This window comes from Mustelus asterias, chromosome 6, assembly GCF_964213995.1.
Source record: "Mustelus asterias chromosome 6, sMusAst1.hap1.1, whole genome shotgun sequence".
NCBI lineage: Eukaryota > Metazoa > Chordata > Chondrichthyes > Carcharhiniformes > Triakidae > Mustelus > Mustelus asterias.
Genome location: NC_135806.1, coordinates 5,517,446 through 5,542,145, shown reverse-complemented (window position 1 = coordinate 5,542,145; position 24,700 = coordinate 5,517,446). Strand labels below are relative to the sequence as shown.

Genomic DNA, 24,700 nt, shown 5'->3' with positions numbered 1-24,700 from the left:
TTAGTATCATAGAATGGTTACAACACAGGCTATTCAGCGTGCCATGCCCATGCTAGCTCTCTACAATAGCAACGCAACTAGTGCCACTCGCCTGGCTTTTCCTTAGAACAGAATACAGTATATTGTATTCACTGGTCATGACTGAGTAGATTAAAGGTAGATTGACAGTCGCCCTGTTCAGACCACAACTGTGACCCCATACTTCCAGCTGTCATTCATTTTTATTACCTGCCTGACCTCCAAAACAACCTCCTCCCACGTTTTACAAAAAGTATCTCATCTTTCGATCAGGTACTTTACAGCCTTTTGGATTCAACATCCAAATTCAACAATTTCAGCTTTCAATCACTGCTCCTATTTACTCGGACAGCAACTGCTGTTAATAGTCCTGCTTTTGTTATGCATACCTCCTACAGACCCATCTTTTGTTTCTTTACTTGTTCCATTACCATCTCATTTTACCTCATACCATCATCCAGTTTGTCTTTTAAATTCACCTGTCTTCCACTTTACTACAGATCTTCCCTTTTGTTCTTTACTCCCCACCCTCTGAATTTGCTTAAAATCTATTACATCTCCAACTTTTCCAATTACAAAACATTGAGTAAGAATGTCAACCGTTTTTCTCTCTCCACAGATCAGCTGAGTATTTCCAGCATTTACTCCTGTATTTATTTCAGGTTTCCAGCATCCACAGTATTTGGAGTTGTTATTAGAACAAAGGATGCTCTCTCCGCACATTGAGTTTGCGGGGAGCTTTGATATGTCTAATGGGAGCTGAAACCTATGCCTGTCATTGTCTAGATTTTCTATGGTTTGAGTGGGATGGGCTGAGGAATCAGTAAATATAGCCCTTCTGGGATTAATGCGACTCCAAACTGAACCATCTGGCAAGCCTTGTGGCTGATTAACCTGATAGCTGAGGCATAGGGCTCTGATCGCCTTTGCAGCCTGGCTCAACTACTGAGTCCGGGATGTGGGTGAACCCATCTGCAAGCTTCCATTAAAATGTTGTTTTAAAAAGTTGCTAATGGTGACATGCAGCAAGAAAGAGAGTGTGACGGTGTCCCTTTCAGAAATAGCTCACACACACACACAAAAACCTTTAAAGTGAAGGTGGATAAACACACGAGGGAGAGAGGAACAGGAGGATTTGTGACAAAAACAGAAAATGCTGGAAAATCTCAGCAGGTCTGATGAAGGGTCATCTAGACACGAAACATTGGCTCTTTTGTCTCTGCACAAGTGTTGCCAGATCTGCTGAGATTTCCCAGCACTTTCTATTTCAGATTCCAGCATCTGCAGCATTTTGCTTTTATTATAGGATTTGTGGACACGACAGGAAGAGAGAGTGGGATGGGGATTTGTGTGAAGCATAAACACCAGCGTGGAGCATATGGGCTGAATGACCCGTTTCTATGTTGCAGATTGCGTGTAAATCCCCTCAAAATCTTAACTGACCAAAACCGTAAGAAACTACAAAAGGTCGTGAATGTAGCCCAATCCATCACGCAAACCAGCCTCCGATCCGTTGACTCTGTCTATACTTCCCGCTGCCTCGGCAAAGCAGCCAGCATAATTAAGGACCCCACACACCCCGGACATTCTCTCTTCCACCTTCTTCCGTCAGGAAAAAGATACAAAAGTCTGAGGTCACGTACCAACTGACACAAGAACAGCTTCTTCCCTGCTGCTGTCAGACTTTTGAATGGACTTACTTTGCATTAAGTTGATCTTTCTCTCCACCCTAACTATGACTGTAACACTACATTCTGCACTCTCGCCTTTCCTTCTCTATGAACGGTATGCTGTGTCTGTATAACATGCAAGAAACAATACTTTTCACTGTATACTAATATATGTGACAATAATAAATCCGATTGTGTCAGTGTTGCTGCTTCACCCTCAGGCCGAGCTCTCTAACTCGGGGGGAGGCGCTACACACCGGCTCCGGGATCAGATCCGGGCCCGGGCCGCTCAGCGCCAGCCTGATGCCCCCCCTCGGTTAACGGCCGACACTAATGGGAGGCGGGCCCGAGGCCTCGGCCTTCCCCCCGCCGCCGGACTCACAGGAAATTCTCCATCTTGATCCTGACGATCGATCCCTCCACGACGGCGTTTCCGGCCCTGTCGCCCCCTCCCCCGGACACATCCTGCGGGGCGAGCCGCCCGCTGGCTGCTCTCTTGCCGCTGCTCTCCCGGGGCGCCGACACTTTGCGCTTCAGCGCCGCCGCCGCCATCTTGCCGGTTACCAAGCGGCTTTCCCGCGCGAACGTGGGAGGATTGCGTCATCACGTCGGCACCGCGCCCCCGACCCCTGGGACTGGCCCCGCCCCTCACTCCTTGGCCCCGCCCCCCAGAGCGAGCCCCGTCCCGACCCAGCCCCTCACTCGAAGACCCCGCCCCCTGACACCGCCCCTCATTCCCTGGTCCCGCCCCTCGCTCCCTGGTCCCGCCCTTCACTCCGTGGCTCCGCCCCTCACTCCCTGGTCCCTCCTCTCACTCCCTGGCTCCACGACTCCTTGTCTCCGCCCCTCGCTCCCTGGCCCCGCCCCGCACTCCCTGGCTCCGCCCCTCACTCCCAGGTCCCGCCCCTCAGTCCCTGGCTCCGCCCCTCACTCCCTGGTCCCACCCCTCACTCCCTGGCCCCGCCCCTCACTCCCATGCCCCGCCCCCAGCCCAGCTGGCAGTCAGTGCAGCTTCTCTGAGCTGCTGTCTGTCCAATTCCCTCTTGAATGTTTCCATTGAATATACCCCCCTCATACTGCACGGTAGCACAGTGGTTAGCACTGCTGCCTCACAGCGCCAGGGACCCGGGTTCAATTCCAGCCTCGGGTCACTGTCTGTGTGGAGTTTGCACATTCTCCCCGTGTCTGCGTGGGTTTCCTCCCACAGTCCGAAAGACGCACTGGTTAGGGTGCATTGGCCGTGCTAAATTCTCCCTCAGTGTACCCGAACAGGCCCCGGAGTGTGGCAACTAGGGGATTTTCACAGTAACTTCATTGCAGTGTTAATGTAAACCTACTTGATTTATTGTCACATGTATTAACATAGTGAAAAGTATTGTTTCCTGCGCGCTATACAGACGAAGCATACCATTCATAGAGAAGGAAAGGAGAGAGTGCAGAATGTAGTGTTACAGTCATAGCTAGGGTGTAGAGAAAGATCAACTTAATGCGAGGTAGGTCCATTCAAAAGCCTGACAACAGCAGGGAAGAAGCTTTTCTTGAGTCGGTTGGTACGTGACCTCAGACTCTTGTATCTTTTTCCCGATGGAAGAAGGTGGAAGAGAATGTCCGGGGTGTGTGGGGTCCTTAATTATGCTGGCTGCTTTTCCGAGGCAGCGGGAAGTGTCGACAGAGTCAATGGATGGGAGGCTGGTTTGCGTGATGGATCAGGCTATATTCACGACCCTTTGTAGTTTATTGCAGTCAATGCTTGTGACACTAATCAATAAGTAATCTTTAAAACTTTCCTCTGGGTGCTCCGGTTTCCTCCCACACTCCAAAGGTGTGCAGGTTAGGTGGATTGGGCATGGTATATTGCCCCTTAGTGTCACAAAGATGTGTAGGTTAGGGGGATTAGAGGGGTAAATGTGTGGATTACGGGGATAGGATCTGGAGGGGATGCTCTGTCAGAGAGTCGGTGCAGACTCAATGGGCCGAATGGTGTCCTTCTGCACTGTCGGGATTCTATGGTACACTCTCAGGCAGTGCATTCCAAACTGAGCCACTATCTGCATGAAAAGGTTTCCCTCAAGTCGCCACTGCTTATTTCACCTCTTATCTTAAGTCTGCGCCCTCTCATTCTTGATCCTTCCACCAGTGTGTGCAGTTTCTCCCCACCTATTCTGTCCCGACCCCCTCGTGATTTAGAATACCACTTTCAAATCTCCTCCCCACCTTCTCCTCCCCAAAGAAAAACAGTCAATTCCCGTACCAGCTGAGGTTATTCATGAAGGTCCCTTCTTTTCAACCTTGTCCCTCGCCTGAGGTGTGGTGACCCTCGGGTTAAATCACCACCAGTCAGCTCTCCCCCTCAAAGGAGAGAGAAACCTGAGGCCACCTGGGACTATGATGACATTCATTTCATTGTTCACAAATTGGCTTTTACCCTTTAGGTATTCTCATTCTGAGTTGACAGAATCTGCTCGCTTCCCTTAAATCACAGGTAAACAGCTTAATGATTAAGGTTCTTGTCTCTGCTTCCATCTCCTTCACTTGCTCCATAACCACCCCCCATTCCCCCCGCCCCCCCCCCGCCCCCCCCACTAAGTCAGGAGAGCCAACGGTGCAAAAGCTATCAAGTATTCTGTTCAATTATCATTCCTGCCTCGTAATGGCACAGCTGGAACTTTCTCATTTCTAGCTGGTGCCAATGGTTATTGCACTGACATTTCACACGCGTTTCATATGTTGTTCATGTACACACAGAGACAAGTACCAGATCGAGGGATTTCCAGCTCCACAGACATGTTCACTCCACGGGAGAAGTGAGATGTGTGTTAGAGTCAGCGCCTGCTGTAGAGTTTTACAGCTCTGTAGCTAAGCAGTACGCATGGGCATGATCCTGTGTTACTTGTAGCCTCCAATGCCCAATTGGCAATTTGTTCCCAGGGTTCCCTTGGGTCACTTTAGTGAGCAGGTACATCTCCCCATTTGTGTGGCCCCCTTGCAGATTTAACAACCAATCGTGCATCTGAATAAAAGAGAGGCAGAGACATACATCCCCAAATTTAACTTCTCCTCCATTGGTGGCCATGCCTTCAGGTTCTAAGCTCTAGAACTCGCTCCCTAAACCTCACCACCTCTCTAGTCTGTGTCTTACCGTAAGAGGTTTTTAAAGCCGAGGGGTGCAATCTTACCGGACGGTCACTCCACACTCCCGCTGCAGTGAGGTCGGAGAATTTGGCGCCCAGCCAAATCTCCATTCACTGCGACGGGATGGGAAAATCCCACCGCCATGAACGGCTGCAACATTCCAACTCATCTCTTTGATTTTAGTCACCTGTCCGAGTATTTCCTTATGTGGCTCCATGTCTAATGTTGTTTGATTGTGCTCCTGTGAAACACTTTACGATGCAGTGCTATACAAATGCAAGTTGTCAGTGTACGTATGGGGATTCACTTCTGAGGTTCAGACATTCAGAACTTGCATTGTAAGGTTTTCTCACATCTTTATTTGAACTGGATAAATATAGAACACAATTGGCACTTGACCTCAAGGTGTGTAGCCAAGAAGGAATTACTAACATAATACTCTTTAAAAAAACAACTCAAACAGTGCTCACGATCCCATCTTCTATCATTTTGAAAAGTTGAATATTTACAGTTCTTCGGAACTTACGAATATTGAATATTTCCATTTACTAAAGCAGACACTACAGAGCCTACTAACAGAATTGACACAGGTATCTGTTTTAATATTCAGCAAAGAGCCATTCAAATCAATTGAATTCTTCCTACTGACAAAGGGCAAAAATCATTTACAACTTCTACAAGATCCAAGTCAAGCTCCTCGTTAAGGTAGAGTCTTCCCCTGGGTTGTCACTCCACAGCCTGGCCCGATAGGCCCCAATTCAGACATAAAGGCTATACCAATCTTGTTGATTGGACAATTCTGGGTCATGTGGCAATGATTTTCTCATATCTGTAAACAAATGAGGAAAGAAGAAAACACAACAAAATGATTGTTTTCCTGTCCTCATGTGGATATATATATACATCATCGGGAAAAAGTGTAGTCCGTCTGACATCTGTACATGTCCATTCAACAAAGGTCTGGCCTCCTTTGCTAATATCTCTTCATATAGCTTAACGTAACATTTTGTGTTTGTTAACATTCCTGTGAAACACACTTGGGAACTTATCCTACATCAACAGGCGCTATATAAATATTGTTTTTAATGTGGTTGGAACCAACAAGTAACCAATTTCTATCGCTGATGTCCTCGAAGCAGACCGCTCCAGTGTCACACAGGGGTTAAGAGAGTGAGATCATTGCACATTGACAGATGTAACGTCGAATAGGTAGTGGTTAATAAGGAACACGAGGCAGTTACTCGCTTAGCGCGAGAGAGGGTACAGAGGAGATTTACGAGGATATTTCCAGGGATAGAGAATTTTAGCCATGAGGAAAGCTTGGGTAGGCTGGGGTTGTGTTCATTCGAACCGAGGAGGCTGAGGAAAGATTTAATTCAGGTGTATACCGCTTTGAGCGACATAGAGTTAAAAGAATCTCCCTTAGCGGAGAGTTCAACAGCAGAGAGGCCAATGGCAGAGAGGTCAATGGCAGAGAGGTCAATGGCAGAGAGGTCATTGGCAGAGAGGTCAATGGCAGAGAGGTCATTGGCAGAGAGGTCATTGGCAGAGAGACCAATGGCAGAGAGGCCAATGGCAGAGAGGTCAATGGCAGAGAGGTCAATGGCAGAGAGGTCATTGGCAGAGAGACCAATGGCAGAGAGGCCAATGGCAGAGAGACCAATGGCAGAGAGGCCAATGGCAGAGAGGCCAATGGCAGAGAGGCCAATGGCAGAGAGGTCATTGGCAGAGAGACCAATGGCAGAGAGGCCAATGGCAGAGAGTTCAACAGCAGAGAGGCCAATGGCAGAGAGGTCAATGGCAGAGAGGTCAATGGCAGAGAGGTCATTGGCAGAGAGGTCAATGGCAGAGAGGTCATTGGCAGAGAGGTCAATGGCAGAGAGACCAATGGCAGAGAGGCCAATGACAGAGAGTTCAACAGCAGAGAGGTCAATGGCAGAGAGGCCAATGGCAGAGAGGACAATGGCAGAGTGACCAATGGCAGAGAGGTCATTGGCAGAGAGGTCAATGGCAGAGAGGCCAATGGCAGAGTGACCAATGGCAGAGAGGTCATTGGCAGAGAGGTCATTGGCAGAGAGGCCAATGGCAGAGAGGTCAATGGCAGAGAGGCCAATGGCAGAGAGGTCAATAGCAGAGAGGCCAATGGTGGAGTGGCCAATGGCAGAGAGGTCATTGGCAGAGAGGCCAATAGCAGAGAGGTCATTGGCAGAGAGGCCAATAACGCATGGGCACCTGATTTAAAGTAATTGGTAAAAGAATCAGTGGGGAGTGAAGAAATATTTTCATCAAGAGAGTGGTGAGGATCTGGAACTTAACACCTGAAAAGGTGAGAGAGGCAATGACCATCTCCAATGAAAGAGAATTTTGGAGAGTGTTTAAAAAGGGCTGCAGGGAAAAGCCTGGGAACTACAGGCCAGTTAGCCTCACATCTGTGGTGGGTAAATTGTTGGAAGGTATTTTGAGAGACAGGATCTACAAGCATTTAGAGATGCAAGGACTGATTAGGGACAGTCAGCATGGCTTTGTGAGTGAAAAATCATGTCTCATAAATTTGACTGAGTTTTTTGAAGGGGTAACCAAGAAGGTAGATGAGGGCAGTGCAGTTGATGTTGTCTACATGGACTTTAGCAAGGCCTTTGACAAGGTACCGCATGGTAGGTTGTTGCATAAAGTTAACTCTCACGGGATCCAGGGTGAGATATCTAAATGGATACAAAATTGGCTTGATGACAGAAGCCAGAGGGTGGTTATAGAGGGTTGTTTTTCAAACTGGAGGCCTGTGACCAGCGGTGTGCCTCAGGGATCAGTGCTGGGTCCACTGTAATTTGTCATTTATATTAATGATTTGGATGAGAATATAGGAGGCATGGTTAGTAAGTTTGCAGATGACACCAAGATTGGTGGCGTAGTGGACAGTGAAGAAAGTTATCTCCGATTGCAATGGGATCTTGATCAATTGGGCCAGTGGGCTGACGAATAGCAGATGGAGTTTAATTGAGATAAATGCGAGGTGATGCATTTTGGCAGATTGAACCAGGACAGGACTTACTTAGTTAATGGTAGGACATTGGGGAGAGCTACAGAACAAAGAGATCTCGGGGTACATGTTCATAGCTCCTTGAAAGTGGAGTCACAGGTGGACAGAGTGGCGAAGAAAGCATTCAACTTGCTTGGTTTCATTGGTCAGAACATTGAATACAGGAGTTGGGACATCTTGTTGAAGTTGTACAAGACATTGGTAAGGCCACACTTGGAATACTGTGTATAGTTCTGGTCAGCCTATTATGGAAAGGATATGATTAAACTAGAAAGAGTGCAGAAAAGATTTACCAGGATGCTATGGGACTTGATGGTTTGAGTTATAAGGAGAGGCTGGATAGACTGGGACATTTTTCTCTGGAGCGTAGGAGGCTGAGGGGTGATCTTATAGAAGTCTATAAAATAACGAGGGGCACAGATCAGCTCGATAGTCAATATCTTTTCCCAAAGGTAGGGGAGTCTAAAACTAGAGGGCACAGGTTTAAGGTGAGAGGGGAGAGATACAAAAGTGTTCAGAGGGGCAATTCTTTCACACAGAGGGTGGTGAGTGTCAGGAACAAGTTGCCAGAGGTAGTAGTAGAGGCGGGTACAATTTTGTCTTTTAAAAAGCATTTAGACAGTTACATGGGTACGATGGGTATAGAGGGATATGGGCCAAATGCAGGCAATTGGGACTAACTTCAGGGTTTAAAAAAAAGGACGGCATGGACAAGTTGGGCCGAAGGGCCTGTTTCCATGCTGTTAACCTCCATGACTCTATGACTCTATAACCACTTCCCCTTGATATTCAATGGACTTACAATCACTGACACCCCCACTATCAACATCCTGAGGGTGACCATTGACCAGAAACTGAACTGGACCAGCCATATAAATACTGTGGCTACAAAGGCAGGTCAAAGGCTAGGAAACCTCACCTTTTGACTCCCCAAAGCCTATCCATCAACTACAAGACACAAGTCAGGAGTGTGATGGAATACTCTCCACTTGCCTGGATAAGTGCAGCTCCAACAACACTCAAGAAGCTCAACACCATCCAGGACAAAGCAGCCCCGCTTGATTGGCACCGCTTCCACAAACATTCCCTCCCTCCATCACTGATGAACAGTGACAGCAATGTGTACCATCTACAAGATACACTGTAGAAACTCACTCAAGGCTCCTTGGACAGCATCTTCCACGCCCACAACCACTACCATCTACAAGGACAAGAGCAGCAGATACCTGGAGACACCACCATCTGCAAGTTACCCTTCAAATCACTCACCATTTTAACTTGGAAATATATTGGCTGTTCCTTCACTGTCACTGGGTCAAAATCTGGGAACTCCCTCCCTTACAGCACTGTGGGTGTAACTATACTCAGGGACTGCAGTGGTTCAAGAAGGCAGCTCGCCACCACCTTCTCAAGGGCAGTTAGGGATGGGCAATAAATGCTGGCCTAGCCAGTGATGCCCACATCCAGTGATTGAATAAGAAAAGCCTCATCATATTTATAAAGTACTTGAAAATGCCTTTGAGTTTCTGTAACCCACTGAGTTATGGACCAAGAGCTGAAAGTGGCATCAGATTGGATAGATTTGTTACTGGCTGGCACAGGTCTGATGGGCTCAATGGCCTCCTTCTGTGGTCTCAATTGCCTGCCATTCTAAGTTAATAACGGGAAACAGATCTTTACTCCAGCACTTCCCTGATGCCCAGTAAGAAGTCTCACAACACCAGGTTAAAGTCCAACAGGTTTATTTGGAATCATGAGCTTTCGGAGCGCTGCCCCTTCATCAGGTGAGTGATACCAACTAAACCTGTTGGACTTTATAACCTGGTGTTGTGAGACTTCTTACTGTGCCCACCCCAGTCCAACGCCGGCATCTCCACATAGAGTCATAGAGGTTCATAGCATGGAAACAGGCCCTTCAGCCCAACTTGTCCATGCAGCCCTTTTTTTTAAAACCCCTAAGCTAGTCCCAATTGCCCGCATTTGGCCCAAATGCCTCTATACCCATCTTACCCATGTAACTGTCTAAACGCTTTTTAAAAGACAAAATTGTACCCGCCTCTACAACTACCTCTGGCAGCTCGTTCCAGACACTCACCACCCTCTCTGGAACCTTTTGTATCTCTCCCCTCTCACCTTAAACCGATGCCCTCTAGTTTTAGACTCCCTACCTTTGGGAAAAGATATTGACTATCGAGCTGATCTGTGCCCCTCATTATTTTATAGACATCTTCCCTCACACCACATTAGGCAAAAATGATGAAAACTGGATTTCGATTTTGAGGGTAAAAGTGGTTTTTTTATTGATTCCAGTGACAAGCCTCTGGAATATTTTCCTTCATAGATTTGTCCAATCACAATTGCAATCCTGAAGATAATTGACTCTTCCACCCTGGGAAAAAGCTTCTGACTATCCACAGCGACAGAGATTCTTTCCCGCTGTGTAACCCGGACCACAAGAATCAGGGATAAGTGACTGAGAAACGTGCAGCTAAGTAAACACAGCAGCAGCAACACTGCACCACAGAGAAACTGTCAGCAACAGATGTCATAGAGTCACAGATGTGGGCAACCCGATGTCACAGACCCAATTGGTGGAGCTTCAGCATCCTCTGCTGGTGAAAGTAAGAAACTGCAGGCCAAAGCATTTCGATTGCTTCAATTTTATTTGGTGGAATTAAGACATAAGGTCCAGAGTTTCTTGGCTTGCATTTCAAGCAAGAAGCGAGGAAGGTGCAAAAAAGGATTTACTAGAATGATAACAGAGTTATATCCATCAGGAAAGGCTGAATAGATTGGGGAAAAGAGAACACTCGGGTCACCTGCTTAGAGGTCTTTAAGATTATGATGGGATTCGAAAGTGTAGGCACAGAGAACACGTTTCCACTTGCAGTTAGAATCATAGAATCCCTACAGTACAGAAGGAGGCCACTCAGCCCATCGAGTCAGCACTGAGGGAGTGCTGCACTGTCAGAGGTCAGTGCTGAGGGAGTGCTGCACTGTCAGAGGGTCAGTACTGAGGGAGTGCTGCAGTGTCAGAGGGTCTTTACTGAGGGAGTGCCGCACTGTCAGAGGGTCAGTACTGAGGGAGTGCCGCACTGCCAGAGGGTCAGTACTGAGGGAGTGCCGCACTGTCAGAGGGTCAGTACTGAGGGAGTGCCACACTGTCAGAAGGTCAGTACTGAGGGAGTGCCGCACTGTCAGAGGGTCAGTACTGAGGGAGTGCTGCACTGTCAGAGGGTCAGTACTGAGAGAGTGCCGCAGTGTCAGAGGGTCAGTACTGAGGGAGTGCCGCACTGTCAGAGGGTCAGTACTGAGGGAGTGCCACACTGTCAGAAGGTCAGTACTGAGGGAGTGCCGCACTGTCAGAGGGTCAGTACTGAGGGAGTGCTGCACTGTCAGAGGGTCAGTACTGAGAGAGTGCCGCACTGTCAGAGGGTCAGTACTGAGGGAGTGCTGCACTGTCAGAGGGTCAGTACTGAGAGAGTGCCGCACTGTCAGAGGGTCAGTACTGAGGGAGTGCTGCACTGTCAGAAGGTCAGTACTGAGGGAGTGCCGCACTGTCAGAGGGTCAGTACTGAGGGAGTGCCGCACTGTCAGAAGGTCAGTACTGAGGGAGTGCCGCACTGTCAGAGGGTCAGTACTGAGGGAGTGCCACACTGTCAGAGGGTCAGTACTGAGGGAGTGCCACACTGTCAGAAGGTCAGTACTGAGGGAGTGCCGCACTGTCAGAGGGTCAGTACTGAGGGAGTGCGGCACTGTCAGAGGGTCAGTACTGAGGGAGTGCCGCACTGTCAGAGGGTCAGTGCTGAGGGAGTGCTGCACTGTCAGAGGGTCAGTGCTGAGGGAGTGCGGCACTGTCAGAGGGTCAGCGCTGAGGGAGTGCCGCACTGTCAGAGGGTCAGTGCTGAGGGAGTGCCGCACTGTCAGAGGGTCAGTGCTGAGGGAGTGCTGCACTGTCAGAGGGTCAGTACTGAGGGAGTGCCGCACTGTCAGAGGGTCAGTGCTGAGGGAGTGCTGCACTGTCAGAGGGTCAGTGCTGAGGGAGTGCTGCACTGTCAGAGGGTCAGTGCTGAGGGAGTGCTGCACTGTCAGAGGGTCAGTACTGAGGGAGTGCTGCACTGTCAGAGGGTCAGTACTGAGGGAGTGCCACACTGTCAGAGGGTCAGTACTGAGGGAGTGCTGCACTGTCAGAGGGTCAGTGCGGCATGAGGGAGAGCTGAAGGAGAATGGCTTCACTATCTGAATCCGGCTACGCTCTGGAAATCTCTGACTCTCTGTGTTTTGTTATCAGTATCACTGCGCTGCGATGTGAGAAAGATGCTGTCAATCATGACAGGCATCGCAGGTTCAAACCTTTCAACCAAATATCCTTTAATCATTATTCTTCTTGGCTCTGCAGCCTACCGGTTACAAACTACAGACATGTAACCCAGCCTGGATGATGTTCTGGAAATGAACAGTGTGCAGGTGTCAGGCACGGCTCAATGTGTTGTGCACTGCCCTCTGGGTCTGTCAGGTGGTGGTGGCTTCAAATCCCACTTCAGATACTTGAGTGCAAAATCCAGGCTGATATTGCTCTCTGCCAATCACATGCAAGTTGTTGTTGACCATGTCTGACCCTCTCCACAGAAGGTATTCTTTGTGGATCAGACCTCCTAACAGCACTGGAATTTCTAAACAGTTGGTGTTCCTTCACAGAGCAAGTCTCTGCACCAGAACTTCCTCGATCAGTAAAAACAAAATCCTGAGGAAATTCCTGGTCGGAGGAGTACAGGAAGAGGAGGCCATTCAGCCCCTCAAGCCCTTCCTGCCATCCAAAACGATCATGGCTGTTCTGTGACCTCACTCCATATATCCATGTCGCCCCATTTCCCTTAATGTCATTGGCTGGCAAAGATCTAGCAACCTCAGTTTGAAGGTTAATAATTGGTGCAGCATCAATTGTCATTCGCGGGAGAGAGTTTCAAACTTTGACCACCTTTTGTGTGAAGAAGTATTTTCTTATTTCACTTCACTCTGATGTACAGCCACAACCTGAAACATCAAACCCGTTTCTCTCCTCACTGAGGAGTTAACATTGCTGCCTCTCAGTGCCAGGGACCTGGGTTCAATTCCAGCCTCGGGTGACGGTCTGTGTGGAGTTTGCATGTTCTCCCTGTGTCTACGTGGGTTTCCTCCGGGTGCTCCGGTTTCCTCCCACAGTCCAAAGATGTGCGAGTTTAGTGGATTGGCCATGCTAAATTGCCCCTTAGTGTCCCAAAATGTGCAGATTAAGTGGATTGGCCATGCTAAATTGTCCCTTAGAGTCCAAAGATGTTCAGGTTCGGTGGATTGGCCATGGTAAATGCATGGGTTGCAGGGATAGGGTGGAGGAGGGGTGGGTCTGGGTAAGGTGCTCTTTCGGAGAGTCTGTGCAGACTTGATGGGCTGAATGGCCTTCTTCTGCCCTGTCAGGATTCTCTGCTTCTATGATACTGCCAGCATTTTCTGCGCTGATTTCAACTGGGAAGCTTTGTCCCTGTATTTTTTGGCCCTTAGCCTAGATTCCCCAGGGAGCAGGAATCATTTCTCCCACATCTGTTCTCCTTTATATCCTCAGAACTTGGTCAAGTGACAGTGCGTGCCCTTCCCTTCTCACAGCTGGCTAAGTGTGTTTTCAACTTCGCACCTCGCTGCAGAGTGTGGCTGGGAACAGCCCAGCAAATTCACCACAAGCAAAGGCTCAAGTCCCACATGAGTCAAGGGTTCAAGTCCCACATGAGTCAAGGGTTCAAGTCCCACATGAGTCAAGGGTTCAAGTCCCACATGAGTCAAGGGTTCAAGTCCCACATGAGTCAAGGGTTCAAGTCCCACATGGAGTCAAGGGTTCAAGTCCCACATGAGTCAAGGGTTCAAGTCCCACATGAGTCAAGGGTTCAAGTCCCACATGGAGTCAAGGGTTCAAGTCCCACATGAGTCAAGGGTTCAAGTCCCACATGAGTCAAGGGTTCAAGTCCCACATGAGTCAAGGGTTCAAGTCCCACATGAGTCAAGGGTTCAAGTCCCACATGGAGTCAAGGGTTCAAGTCCCACATGAGTCAAGGGTTCAAGTCCCACATGGAGTCAAGGGTTCAAGTCCCACATGAGTCAAGGGTTCAAGTCCCACATGGAGTCAAGGGTTCAAGTCCCACATGAGTCAAGGGTTCAAGTCCCACATGGAGTCAAGGGTTCAAGTCCCACATGAGTCAAGGGTTCAAGTCCCACATGAGTCAAGGGTTCAAGTCCCACATGGAGTCAAGGGTTCAAGTCCCACATGGAGTCAAGGGTTCAAGTCCCACATGAGTCAAGGGTTCCACATTCCATCTCAAATTGGCCATCACCTGTCTGTTGTCAAGTACAAAGAAATATTGTTTTTAAATTAATGCCTGATGTGTTCTTTTTAATTCCCACGCCCCCTCAACATGGAATCACTTCCCAAACATGGCACAATGTGTAGTTGAGCCATGTTTGGGATGATTTCTATGATTTCTATGAAACCCCTAGGTGACCGAAGACGCAAATGGTGGGCGGGGGGCGAGGGTGGCATTATGTCAGGAAGCTGTTCTTCACACAAAGGGGAATGGAAATCTGGAACTCTCTCCCCGCAAAGATCTATTGAGGCTGGGGGGCGGGGGCGGGGGGGGAGGGGGGGCGTCAGACATGGTCAACAATAACTTGCATGTGATTGGCAGAGAGCAATATCAGCCTGGATTTTGCACTCAAGTATCTGAAGTGGGATTTGAAGCCACCACCACCTGACAGACCCAGAGGGCAGTGCACGACACATTGAGCCGTGCCTGACACCTGCACACTGTTCATTTCCAGAACATCATCCAGGCTGGGATGTCACGGCTGAGATTCATAGAATCCCTACAGGAGGCCATTCAGCCCATCGAATCTGCACCGACCACAATCCCACCCTGGCCCTATCCCCGGAACCCCACGTATTTACCCTGCTAATCCCCTTGACACTAGGGTCAATTTAGCATGGCCACTCAACCTAACCCGCACATCTTGCAGAGCGCAGAAAAGATTTACTAGGATGCTACCGGGACTTGATGGTTTGAGTTATAGGGAGAGGTTGGATAGACTGGGATTTTTTTCTCTAGAGCGTAGGATGCTTAGGGGTGACCTTATAGAGGTCTATAAAATAATGAGGGGCACAGATCAGCTAGATAGTCAATATCTTTTCCCAAAGGTAGGGGAGTCTAAAACTAGAGGGCATAGGTTTAAGGTGAGAGGGGAGAGATACAAAAGTGTCCAGAGGGGCAATTTTTTCACACAGAGGGTGGTGAGTGTCTGGAACAAGCTGCCAGAGGTAGTAGTAGAGGCGGGTACAATTTTGTCTCTTAAAAAGCATTTAGACAGTTACATGGGTAAGATGGGTATAGAGGGATATGGGCCAAGCGTAGGCAGTTGGGACTAGCTTAGGGGTTTAAAAAAAGGGGCGGCATGGACAAGTTGGGCCGAAGGGCTTGTTTCCATGCTGTAAACTTCTATAACTATCTTTGGGCTTTGGACTCAGAGATTGATAGATCTCTGTTGGGTAAGGGCCTTATGAACCAAAATAGGTAAGGTAAATGTAAGATACAGATCGATCATAGAACAACACAGCCCAGAAAGAGGCCATTCTGTCCATCACGGCTGTACTAGCCCTGATTAATCCCTTCCCGGCTGCTCTACCCCACCCCTCTGTTATGATGCCTTGTCAGTTTCACCTTGGTTGTGAAACTCATCCCATCCGCAATAATCATTGGGGTTTAAACACTCAAATGGTCACATTTCCGAATACAGTTGTCATGGGTACCTTCACATGGTCCGTTTTGAAATAAAACGTCGTCTATTGCAATGTCGCTGTGTATCGAGAGCCCGCGAATCGCTTCGAAGACAATCTGAAAGAGGAGAATACTTGTGAATTCAGCAGCAAGTTATTGTGATGTCGAAGGCACTGCCCAAAAGGGCATTTCAATAGTAACTTGCAAAAGCAATTGATTAAATACTTGGGAAAAAAAGACCTTGCATGGTTACGGGGAAAGATCTGGGGGTGGGGGGTTGGGGGGGGGCGGGGTACAGTTAGTCAAAGAGCCAGCAGAGCACGATTCTGAGGGTCCCAATTTCCAAAGCTACACTTTATTTCTCCAGCTTGGTGCTGGTGGGGTCTGAGCAGACTGCACCTTCCCCCTCACTCCACAGATACTTATTCTCACTCGGGTCTCGAAGACAAGAAGAAATGTTCTTGCGTACCGCTGAAAAGAGGGACGTGTTGCTGAAGCTTTTGGTCTTGCACTCACCAGGACAAACACAAGAATGCCAAATTTCAAACAATCATGCTGTAGGAGAAAAGGTTGCTGATTGGTTGGCGAGTCAACTCTGATTGGCTGAAGTGTTGCCAAGGGGGAAAACAACACGGAACTATAGGTTCCCCAAGCTCCTAGGAAATGTTTTTAAAAGGTGCAATGTTTGAATATATTCCTTTTGTTAGCAGGGAATGGGTCCCTGTGTGTGAGTAGATGTCACTTCTATCAAATGTAAATGAGTCACATTGTGAGTTTGACTGGTTATTTTAAATTGGTTGCTAGAATAGCTATCCAGCACACTGACAAGTGTTCATCAGTGTCGCCCAATCACATTAACAGTTTGGCCAGAACACTACAACCTCGCCCGCCACGGAATTGGCGCGGGCGAGGATCCAACAACGGAAATCTCTGTTGACCTCGAGTGTGAATTTCCGGTCTCCCTCAAGCGAGGCCATAAAATCCCGCCCTTTATTTCTGCGTTTGTTGTAATGACCAACCAGAGGAAGAAGCTGCTTGATCTGATCAGCTGACTCACTTGCCAACCAATCAGCAACTTTTTCTCCAATAGTATGAGTTGGTTTGATGGTTTGAAATTTGGCATTCTTGTGTTTGTCCTGATGAGTACCAAAATGAAAAGCTTCAGTAACATGTCTCTCTTCTCACCAACATTCAGGTTCTGTACTGCCAAGCAATGGAACCTATTCCAATATCAGCCAATTTTTAATTATAGGCTAATATTTAATTAGAGACTAAGATTTAGCAGTCCTAGTTTAGGCACAGTGTGGTTGGATCCACCAGTTTCACAGAGGAAATCTTCATCAATCTGGATGGAACTCAAAAGCAGGTTCAGGGTGAAAGGTTTCATACACTTGTGAGCACAAGCCATTCCCAAATAGACAATGTTTTAAAACAAACAAACCTGATGGCTTTGCTCACACTGGTATTCTACAGAGGCTTTGATCCAAGATATGCTCTGCTCCCCTCTTCTTTCCCATAAGAGAGTTTCTTGTTCTTTGTCCTTCCTGAAGTAAACGTTTAGTGCTCCAGTTCCGAGTCCGTACATGTGGTAGAAGAATGTCAGACACTGCTTGCCAGTGAATCCGCGTAGTTGCCATGTCAACAAGCGTGCACTGTATCCATGCCGCATATGAGAGGCCTCTATGTACATGTAGCGTCCTAAACAAAATAATTTTCAATCGGTTAGGCCGCAGAAGTCACACTCGAAAACCAACCCTTTCCTTGTCAAGAAAAGTAACCCCCCCCCTCCCCGTCTCCGTAACCAGCCCTGCAACATTCCAAAATCTTTGCACTCTCCCAATTCTAGTCTCTCATAAAACCCTCAGTTTAATCACTCCACCATTGGTGGCCATGCCTTCAGGCGAGGTGACGGCCGAGTGGTATTATCGCTAGACTACTAATTCAGAAACTCAGCTAATGTTCTGGGAAACCTGGGTTCGAATCCCGCAACGGCAGACGGTGGAATTTGAATTCAATTTTTTAAAAATCCGGAATTAAGAATCTACCGATTGTTGGAAAACCCATCTGGTTCACTGATGTCCTTCAGGGAAGGAAATCTGTCGTCCTCACCTGGTCTGGCCTACATGTGACTCCAGAGCCACAGCAATGTGGTTGACTCTTAATTGCCCTTCAAGGGCAACTAGGGATGGGCAATAAATGCTGGCCAGCCAGCGTCACCCATGTCCCACAAATGAATTTTAAAAAGCTGTCTGGGTCCGAAGCTCTGGAATTTCTGCCCTGGAACTCTCTGCCTCTCTCCTCCAAAGGGACGATTCTCACTTTTCACCAATGTTTTGGTCACTGAACATCATATTCTGTGGCTCAGAGTCACATTCTTGCTTGGTGACACTCCAGTGAAGCGCCTTGGGGTTTTTTTGGGTTAAAGGTGCAAATTCGTAATGTACAAAAACGTCATGCTGTTGAAAAGAGAGACGCATTATTGTCTTGCACGCATCAGAACAAATACAAGAAAGCAAAATTTCAAAAGCTCTCCTGACAATTTATATTACAGGAGATAGTTCTGAGGTTCTGAAATTTGCCATTCTTGCAATTGTCCCAATGGTTGTAGGGAGAAAAATTTCACTGAACTCTGCCGGTGCTCCTGTGGCAGGTTTAGCGGCAATGACGGTGACTCACCATTAACCAATGGCGGGATCTTCCAATCCCACTGAAATCAATGACAAATTGTGGTGTATGGCGCCCGTGCGGAACCCACCGCGAGGATTCACCTTCAACTGCACCGGAATACTCTGGCCTTTGATAAGATGTCTCTCCTTTCTACAAAATGTTGTTTTAACTTACCATGTGTAAGGAATTTCACCCTTTCTTCCATTCAATCACCATCCAAGGAAATAGATTCTATTCATTTGACACCAGAATACAACTCTTCCAGGTTTAATGGTGAATGACACCAGGCTAGGGACAGGTATCTCAGTGTGTCTGAGGGACAATATCTCAGTGTGTCTGAGGGACAATATCTCAGTGTGTCTGAGGGACAATATCTCAGTGTGTCTGAGGGACAATATCTCAGTGTGTCTGAGGGACAATGTCTCAGTGTGTCTGAGGGACAATGTCTCAGTGTGTCTGAGGGACAATATCTCAGTGTGTCTGAGGGACAAGTATCTCAATGTGTCTGAGGGACAATGTCTCAGTGTGTCTGAGGGACAGTATCTCAGTGTGTCTGAGGGACAATATCTCAGAGTGTCTGAGGAACAATATCTCACTGTGTCTGAGGGACAATATCTCACTGTGTCTGAGGGACAATATCTCACTGTGTCTGAGGGACAAGTATCTCAGTGTGTCTGAGGGACAGTATCTCAGTGTGTCTGAGGGACAATATCTCAGTGTGTCTGAGGGACAGGTATCTCAGTGTGTCTGAGGGACAATATCTCAGTGTGTCTGAGGGACAGTATCTCAGTGTGTCTGAGGGACAGGTATCTCAGTGTGTCTGAGGGACAATATCTCAGTGTGTCTGAGGGACAATATCTCAGTGTGTCTGAGGGACAATATCTCACTGTGTCTGAGGGACAAGTATCTCAGTGTGTCTGAGGGACAGTATCTCAGTGTGTCTGAGGGACAGTATCTCAGTGTGTCTGAGGGACAGGTATCTCAGTGTGTCTGAGGGACAATATCTCACTATGTCTGAGGGACAATATCTCAGTATGTCTGAGGGACAAGATCTCAGTGTGTCTGAGGGACAAGTATCTCAATGTGTCTGAGGGACAAGGATCTCAGTGTGTCTGAGGGACAATATCTCAGAGTGTCTGAGGGACAATATCTCACTGTGTCTGAGGGACAATATCTCACTGTGTCTGAGGGACAAGTATCTCAGTGTGTCTGAGGGACAGTATCTCAGTGTGTCTCAGGGACAATATCTCAGTGTGTCTGAGGGACAAGATCTCAGTGTGTCTGAGGGACAAGATCTCAGTGTGTCTGAGGGACAATATCTCACTGTGTCTGAGGGACAATATCTCACTGTGTCTGAGGGACAATATCTCACTGTGTCTGAGGGACAATGTCTCAGTGTGTCTGAGGGACAATGTCTCAGTGTGTCTGAGGGACAATATCTCAGAGTGTCTGAGGGACAATATCTCACTGTGTCTGAGGGACAATATCTCACTGTGTCTGAGGGACAATATCTCACTGTGTCTGAGGGACAAGTATCTCAGTGTGTCTGAGGAACAATATCTCACTGTGTCTGAGGGACAATATCTCACTGTGTCTGAGGGACAATATCTCACTGTGTCTGAGGGACAAGTATCTCAGTGTGTCTGAGGGACAGTATCTCAGTGTGTCTGAGGGACAATATCTCAGTGTGTCTGAGGGACAGGTATCTCAGTGTGTCTGAGGGACAATATCTCAGTGTGTCTGAGGGACAGTATCTCAGTGTGTCTGAGGGACAGGTATCTCAGTGTGTCTGAGGGACAATATCTCAGTGTGTCTGAGGGACAATATCTCAGTGTGTCTGAGGGACAATATCTCACTGTGTCTGAGGGACAAGTATCTCAGTGTGTCTGAGGGACAGTATCTCAGTGTGTCTGAGGGACAGTATCTCAGTGTGTCTGAGGGACAGGTATCTCAGTGTGTCTGAGGGACAATATCTCACTATGTCTGAGGGACAATATCTCAGTATGTCTGAGGGACAAGATCTCAGTGTGTCTGAGGGACAAGTATCTCAATGTGTCTGAGGGACAAGGATCTCAGTGTGTCTGAGGGACAATATCTCAGAGTGTCTGAGGGACAATATCTCACTGTGTCTGAGGGACAATATCTCACTGTGTCTGAGGGACAAGTATCTCAGTGTGTCTGAGGGACAGTATCTCAGTGTGTCTCAGGGACAATATCTCAGTGTGTCTGAGGGACAAGATCTCAGTGTGTCTGAGGGACAAGATCTCAGTGTGTCTGAGGGACAATATCTCACTGTGTCTGAGGGACAATATCTCACTGTGTCTGAGGGACAATATCTCACTGTGTCTGAGGGACAATGTCTCAGTGTGTCTGAGGGACAATGTCTCAGTGTGTCTGAGGGACAATATCTCAGAGTGTCTGAGGGACAATATCTCACTGTGTCTGAGGGACAATATCTCACTGTGTCTGAGGGACAATGTCTCAGTGTGTCTGAGGGACAATGTCTCAGTGTGTCTGAGGGACAATATCTCAGAGTGTCTGAGGGACAATATCTCACTGTGTCTGAGGGACAATATCTCACTGTGTCTGAGGGACAATATCTCACTGTGTCTGAGGGACAATATCTCACTGTGTCTGAGGGACAATATCTCAGTGTGTCTGAGGGACAATATCTCAGTGTGTCTGAGAGACAATATCTCATTGGGCCTGATTTTACCATTTTCATTCTAAGTGCTGAATCTGGGCGTAATGCAGATCCGACTTTGAAATCTGCTTTCAGGCGCCCCCACTCGCTCTCAGCCATCTCCAGTCCAATTCGCGCTGTGGGCGGGGCTTAGCACGGCCGAAACGATCGGAGTTCTGAACTGCTCATGCGCAGTTGGAAAAAAATTGAAAAAGCGCGCCCGTATCAGATCGCTCCCGGGCCGCAGAAAGTGGAGAAAGCGGCCCGGGAGCGAAATGTGGGAGCGATGGTGCTCACATACATCACTGTCCCCCTTATCCACCCCCCCCACTACCCACACACATCACTGTCCCCCTTATCCACCTCCCCCACTACCACACACATCACTGTCCCCCTTATCCACCTCCCCCACTACCACACACATCACTGTCCCCCTTATCCAACCCCCACTATCCACACACATCACTGTCCCCCTCATCCACACCCCCCCACTACCCACCCACATCACTGTCCCCCTTATCCACCCCCCCCACTGCCCACACACATCACTGTCCCCCTTGTCCACCACCCCCACTACCCAGACCGATCGCCACCTCTGCCCCCCCTCCCCACCGATCGTCCGCAGAGTGGCAGCGGACCCCCCTGCCCCCCCCCACCAGAGATCTATCTGCACCCCCCCCACCAGTGAGCGATCGAGCCTCCCCCCACCCCCGACAATGATCTAGCCTCACTCCCCCCCTCCCAGATAATGATCTGGCCTCACTCACCGCCCGTCACCCAGACAACGATCTAGCCTCACTTCCCCCCAGAGAATGATCTGGCCTCACTACACCCCCACTCCAGAGGAACATCTGACCCACCTCCTCCTCCCTCCCCACCAGACAACGATCGGCCCTCCCCTCGCCCCCCCCGCCCCGCCAGAGATACATCTGACCCACCTCCTCCTCCTCACCCCCCCACCCCCCGCAACCTGACAATGATCTGGCCTCACTCCCCTTCCCCCCACCCCAACCAGAGAATGATCTGACCTGCCTTCCTCCTCCCCCCAACCACTGATCTGAGTCAGAGAGCCGTTGGAAACACTGAACGCGCTCTTCAGCAGCTGGAGCGCCCGATTCAGTCTTTTATTTTGCAGGTCCATTACGGCGCGGTTCCGGATCGGCAAACGCGGTGGTAAAGGGGGAAATGCTGATAAAGTTGGGCGGGCAGTTCATTAATTCAATTTAAATGCATGCAAATGCATTTAAATCGCCGTTGCGCCCGTTTTGGGCGCGAAGCGGATTGCCGCCATTCCCGGGTTTCGTTAAAGTGGCATTCTGCGCGGATGCGGGTGTGGATCGCGTTAATGGCCTCTCACCCGACTTTACCACGTTTTCGCGCCTGGGTAAAATAGGGCCCATTGTGTCTGAGGGACAAGTATCTCAGTGTGTCTGAGGGACAAGGATTTCAGTGTGTCTGAGGGACAAGGATTTCAGTGTGTCTGAGGGACAAGTATCTCAGTGTGTCTGAGGGACAATATCTCAGTGTGTCTGAGGGACAAGGATCTCAGTGTGTCTGAGGGACAAGGGTCTCAGTGTGTCTGAGGGACAATATCTCCATATGTCTGAGAGTCAAGGATCTCAATCTGCTTGTAGTTTTGAAATTATAGCCTCACAGGACCCTATAATTTAAGTTCTGTTGGCTGGATAAACACACACTTAAGTGACTTCATCAAACTTTGGTTTGGCTTCTATTCTGCTGCCATTCCCACGGAGCAGTGATCAGAATTCCTTCAACGTTAGTCATTTTCACTAATTAAGGTTTCCCTGCATCAATGCAACAACCAACTGCCTTGATATAGCAACATGGTAAAACGCCCCATGGTGCCTCACAACTATAACCATAATTTGACAGCGTGGCACGCTATTCAGAAAGGTGACTGAGAGGTTGGTCAAAAGGTATGTTTTAAGTGGCGTCTTAAAGAAGGAGAGTCAGGCGGTGAGTTTATGGAGGGAGTTCCAGATGTTAAGGTCCATTTGGAAGGCACAATGAGAAATTCACCGGACCCGTAACCCAGAGGCCCAGGCTAACGTTCAGGGGGAACGGGTTCAAATCCCACCTTGGCAGATGGTGGAATTTAAATTCAATTCATAAAATCTGGAATTGAAAGCTAGTTTCAGATCAGAAGCTATCATTGACATCTGTAAAAATAAAACAGTCTGGTTCATCCATGTTCTTTAGGGAAGGAAATCTGCCGTGTTTATCTACATGTGACTCCAGAGCCACAGCAATGTCACTGACGCTTAACTGCCCTCCGAAATGGCCGAGCAAGCCACTCAGAATCCATAGAATCCCTACAGCGCAGAAGGAGGCCATTTGGCCCATCGAGTCTGCACCGACCACAATCCCACCCAGGCCCTATTCCCATAACCCCATATATTCACCCTGCTTATCCCCCGAAACTAGGGTCAATTTAACATGGCCAATCCACCTAACCTGCACATCTTTTGGACTGTGGGAGGAAACCCACGCAGACACGGGGAGAATGTGCAGAATCCACACAGACAGTGATCCAAGGCTGGAATCGAACCTGGATCCCTCACTTCAAGGGCAATTAGGGATGGACAGTAAACGCTGGCCTCGCCAATGATGTCTGCATCCCCTGAAAGAATATATTTATAAAAATAACTTTCATTTCTTTTGGTGAGGCAACTTTCATCAACTCAGTGATTTCCATGGTTAACATCTGTTAACAAGAGTCAGATCAGGAACACGATTCTACCCCATATTTCCTTTACACTCTGGTGAGTGAACACATCCTGCAGAGATGGGTCATTGTGTATATTCAAGGCCGAGATAGATAGGTTTTTAATTATGATGTGGAGATGCCGATGTTGGACTGGGGTGGGGCACAGTAAGTAGTCTCACAACACCAGGTTAAAGTCCAACAGGTTTATTTGGAATCATGAGCTTTCGGAGCGCTGTTCCTTCATCAGGTGAGCGAAGAGTTGGGTTCACAAACACTGGTTTTAAATCAGTAAGGGAATCGAGGTTTATGGAGATAAGGCGGGAAAGCAGAGTTGAGGATTATTACGTCAGATCAGTCATGATCTCACTGAATGGCGGAGCAGACTCGATGGGCTGAATGGCCTACTTCTGCGCCTATGGTCTTATCCATGGTTGAGGTGTATAAGATTATGAGGGGTATGGACAGGGTGAGTAAGAAGCAGCTGTTCCCCTTGGCTGAGGGGCCAATCACGAGGGGGTTAGTTTTAGGGTGAGGGACGGAAGAATCAAAGGGGATTTAAGAAAAGAAAATTCACTCAGAGAGTGGTAGGAATCTGGAATGCACTGCCTGGGAAAATAATGGAGGCTGGAAGAATTTGGATAAGCACTTGAAACATCATAACATTCAAGGGTATAGGCTGAGGGCAGGAGAATGGGATTAGCGTGACTTTAGTGGTAGTTATTGTCAAGATGTGGAGATGCCGGCGTTGGACTGGGGTAAACACAGTAAGAAGTTTAACAACACCAGGTTAAAGCCCAACAGGTTTGTGTTGTTAAACTTCTTACTGAGTTATTGTCAATGTAGACCCAATGGGCCAAAGGGCCTTTTCTGCACTGTATGATTCTGACTATCTATTATCACACTTATGGTAGCACAACAACTGAAATCGGAACCACCATTGTCTGTGTAACATTAGGACATCCCAAAGCACTT

General features: G+C 48.3%; 2 protein-coding genes across 2 annotated transcripts in view; both read right to left on the bottom strand.

The window, feature by feature from the left end:
- The window catches only part of smc5 (structural maintenance of chromosomes 5), a 56,434-nt gene extending 54,161 nt beyond the window's left edge, over positions 1 to 2,273 (bottom strand). Inside the window, exon 1 of the mRNA XM_078213957.1 lies at positions 2,071 to 2,273. Within this exon, the coding sequence (XP_078070083.1) occupies positions 2,071 to 2,240 (170 nt within the window). The 5' untranslated portion in view covers positions 2,241 to 2,273. The remainder of the gene's footprint in view (positions 1 to 2,070) is intronic.
- Positions 2,274 to 5,160: 2,887 nt separating this feature from the next.
- The window catches only part of mamdc2a (MAM domain containing 2a), a 110,765-nt gene continuing 91,225 nt past the window's right edge, over positions 5,161 to 24,700 (bottom strand). Inside the window, exons 12-14 of the mRNA XM_078213971.1 lie at positions 17,092 to 17,348; positions 15,683 to 15,767; positions 5,161 to 5,649 (exon numbers count right to left, since the gene is read on the bottom strand). Of these exons, the coding sequence (XP_078070097.1) occupies positions 5,579 to 5,649; positions 15,683 to 15,767; positions 17,092 to 17,348 (413 nt within the window). The 3' untranslated portion in view covers positions 5,161 to 5,578. The remainder of the gene's footprint in view (positions 5,650 to 15,682; positions 15,768 to 17,091; positions 17,349 to 24,700) is intronic.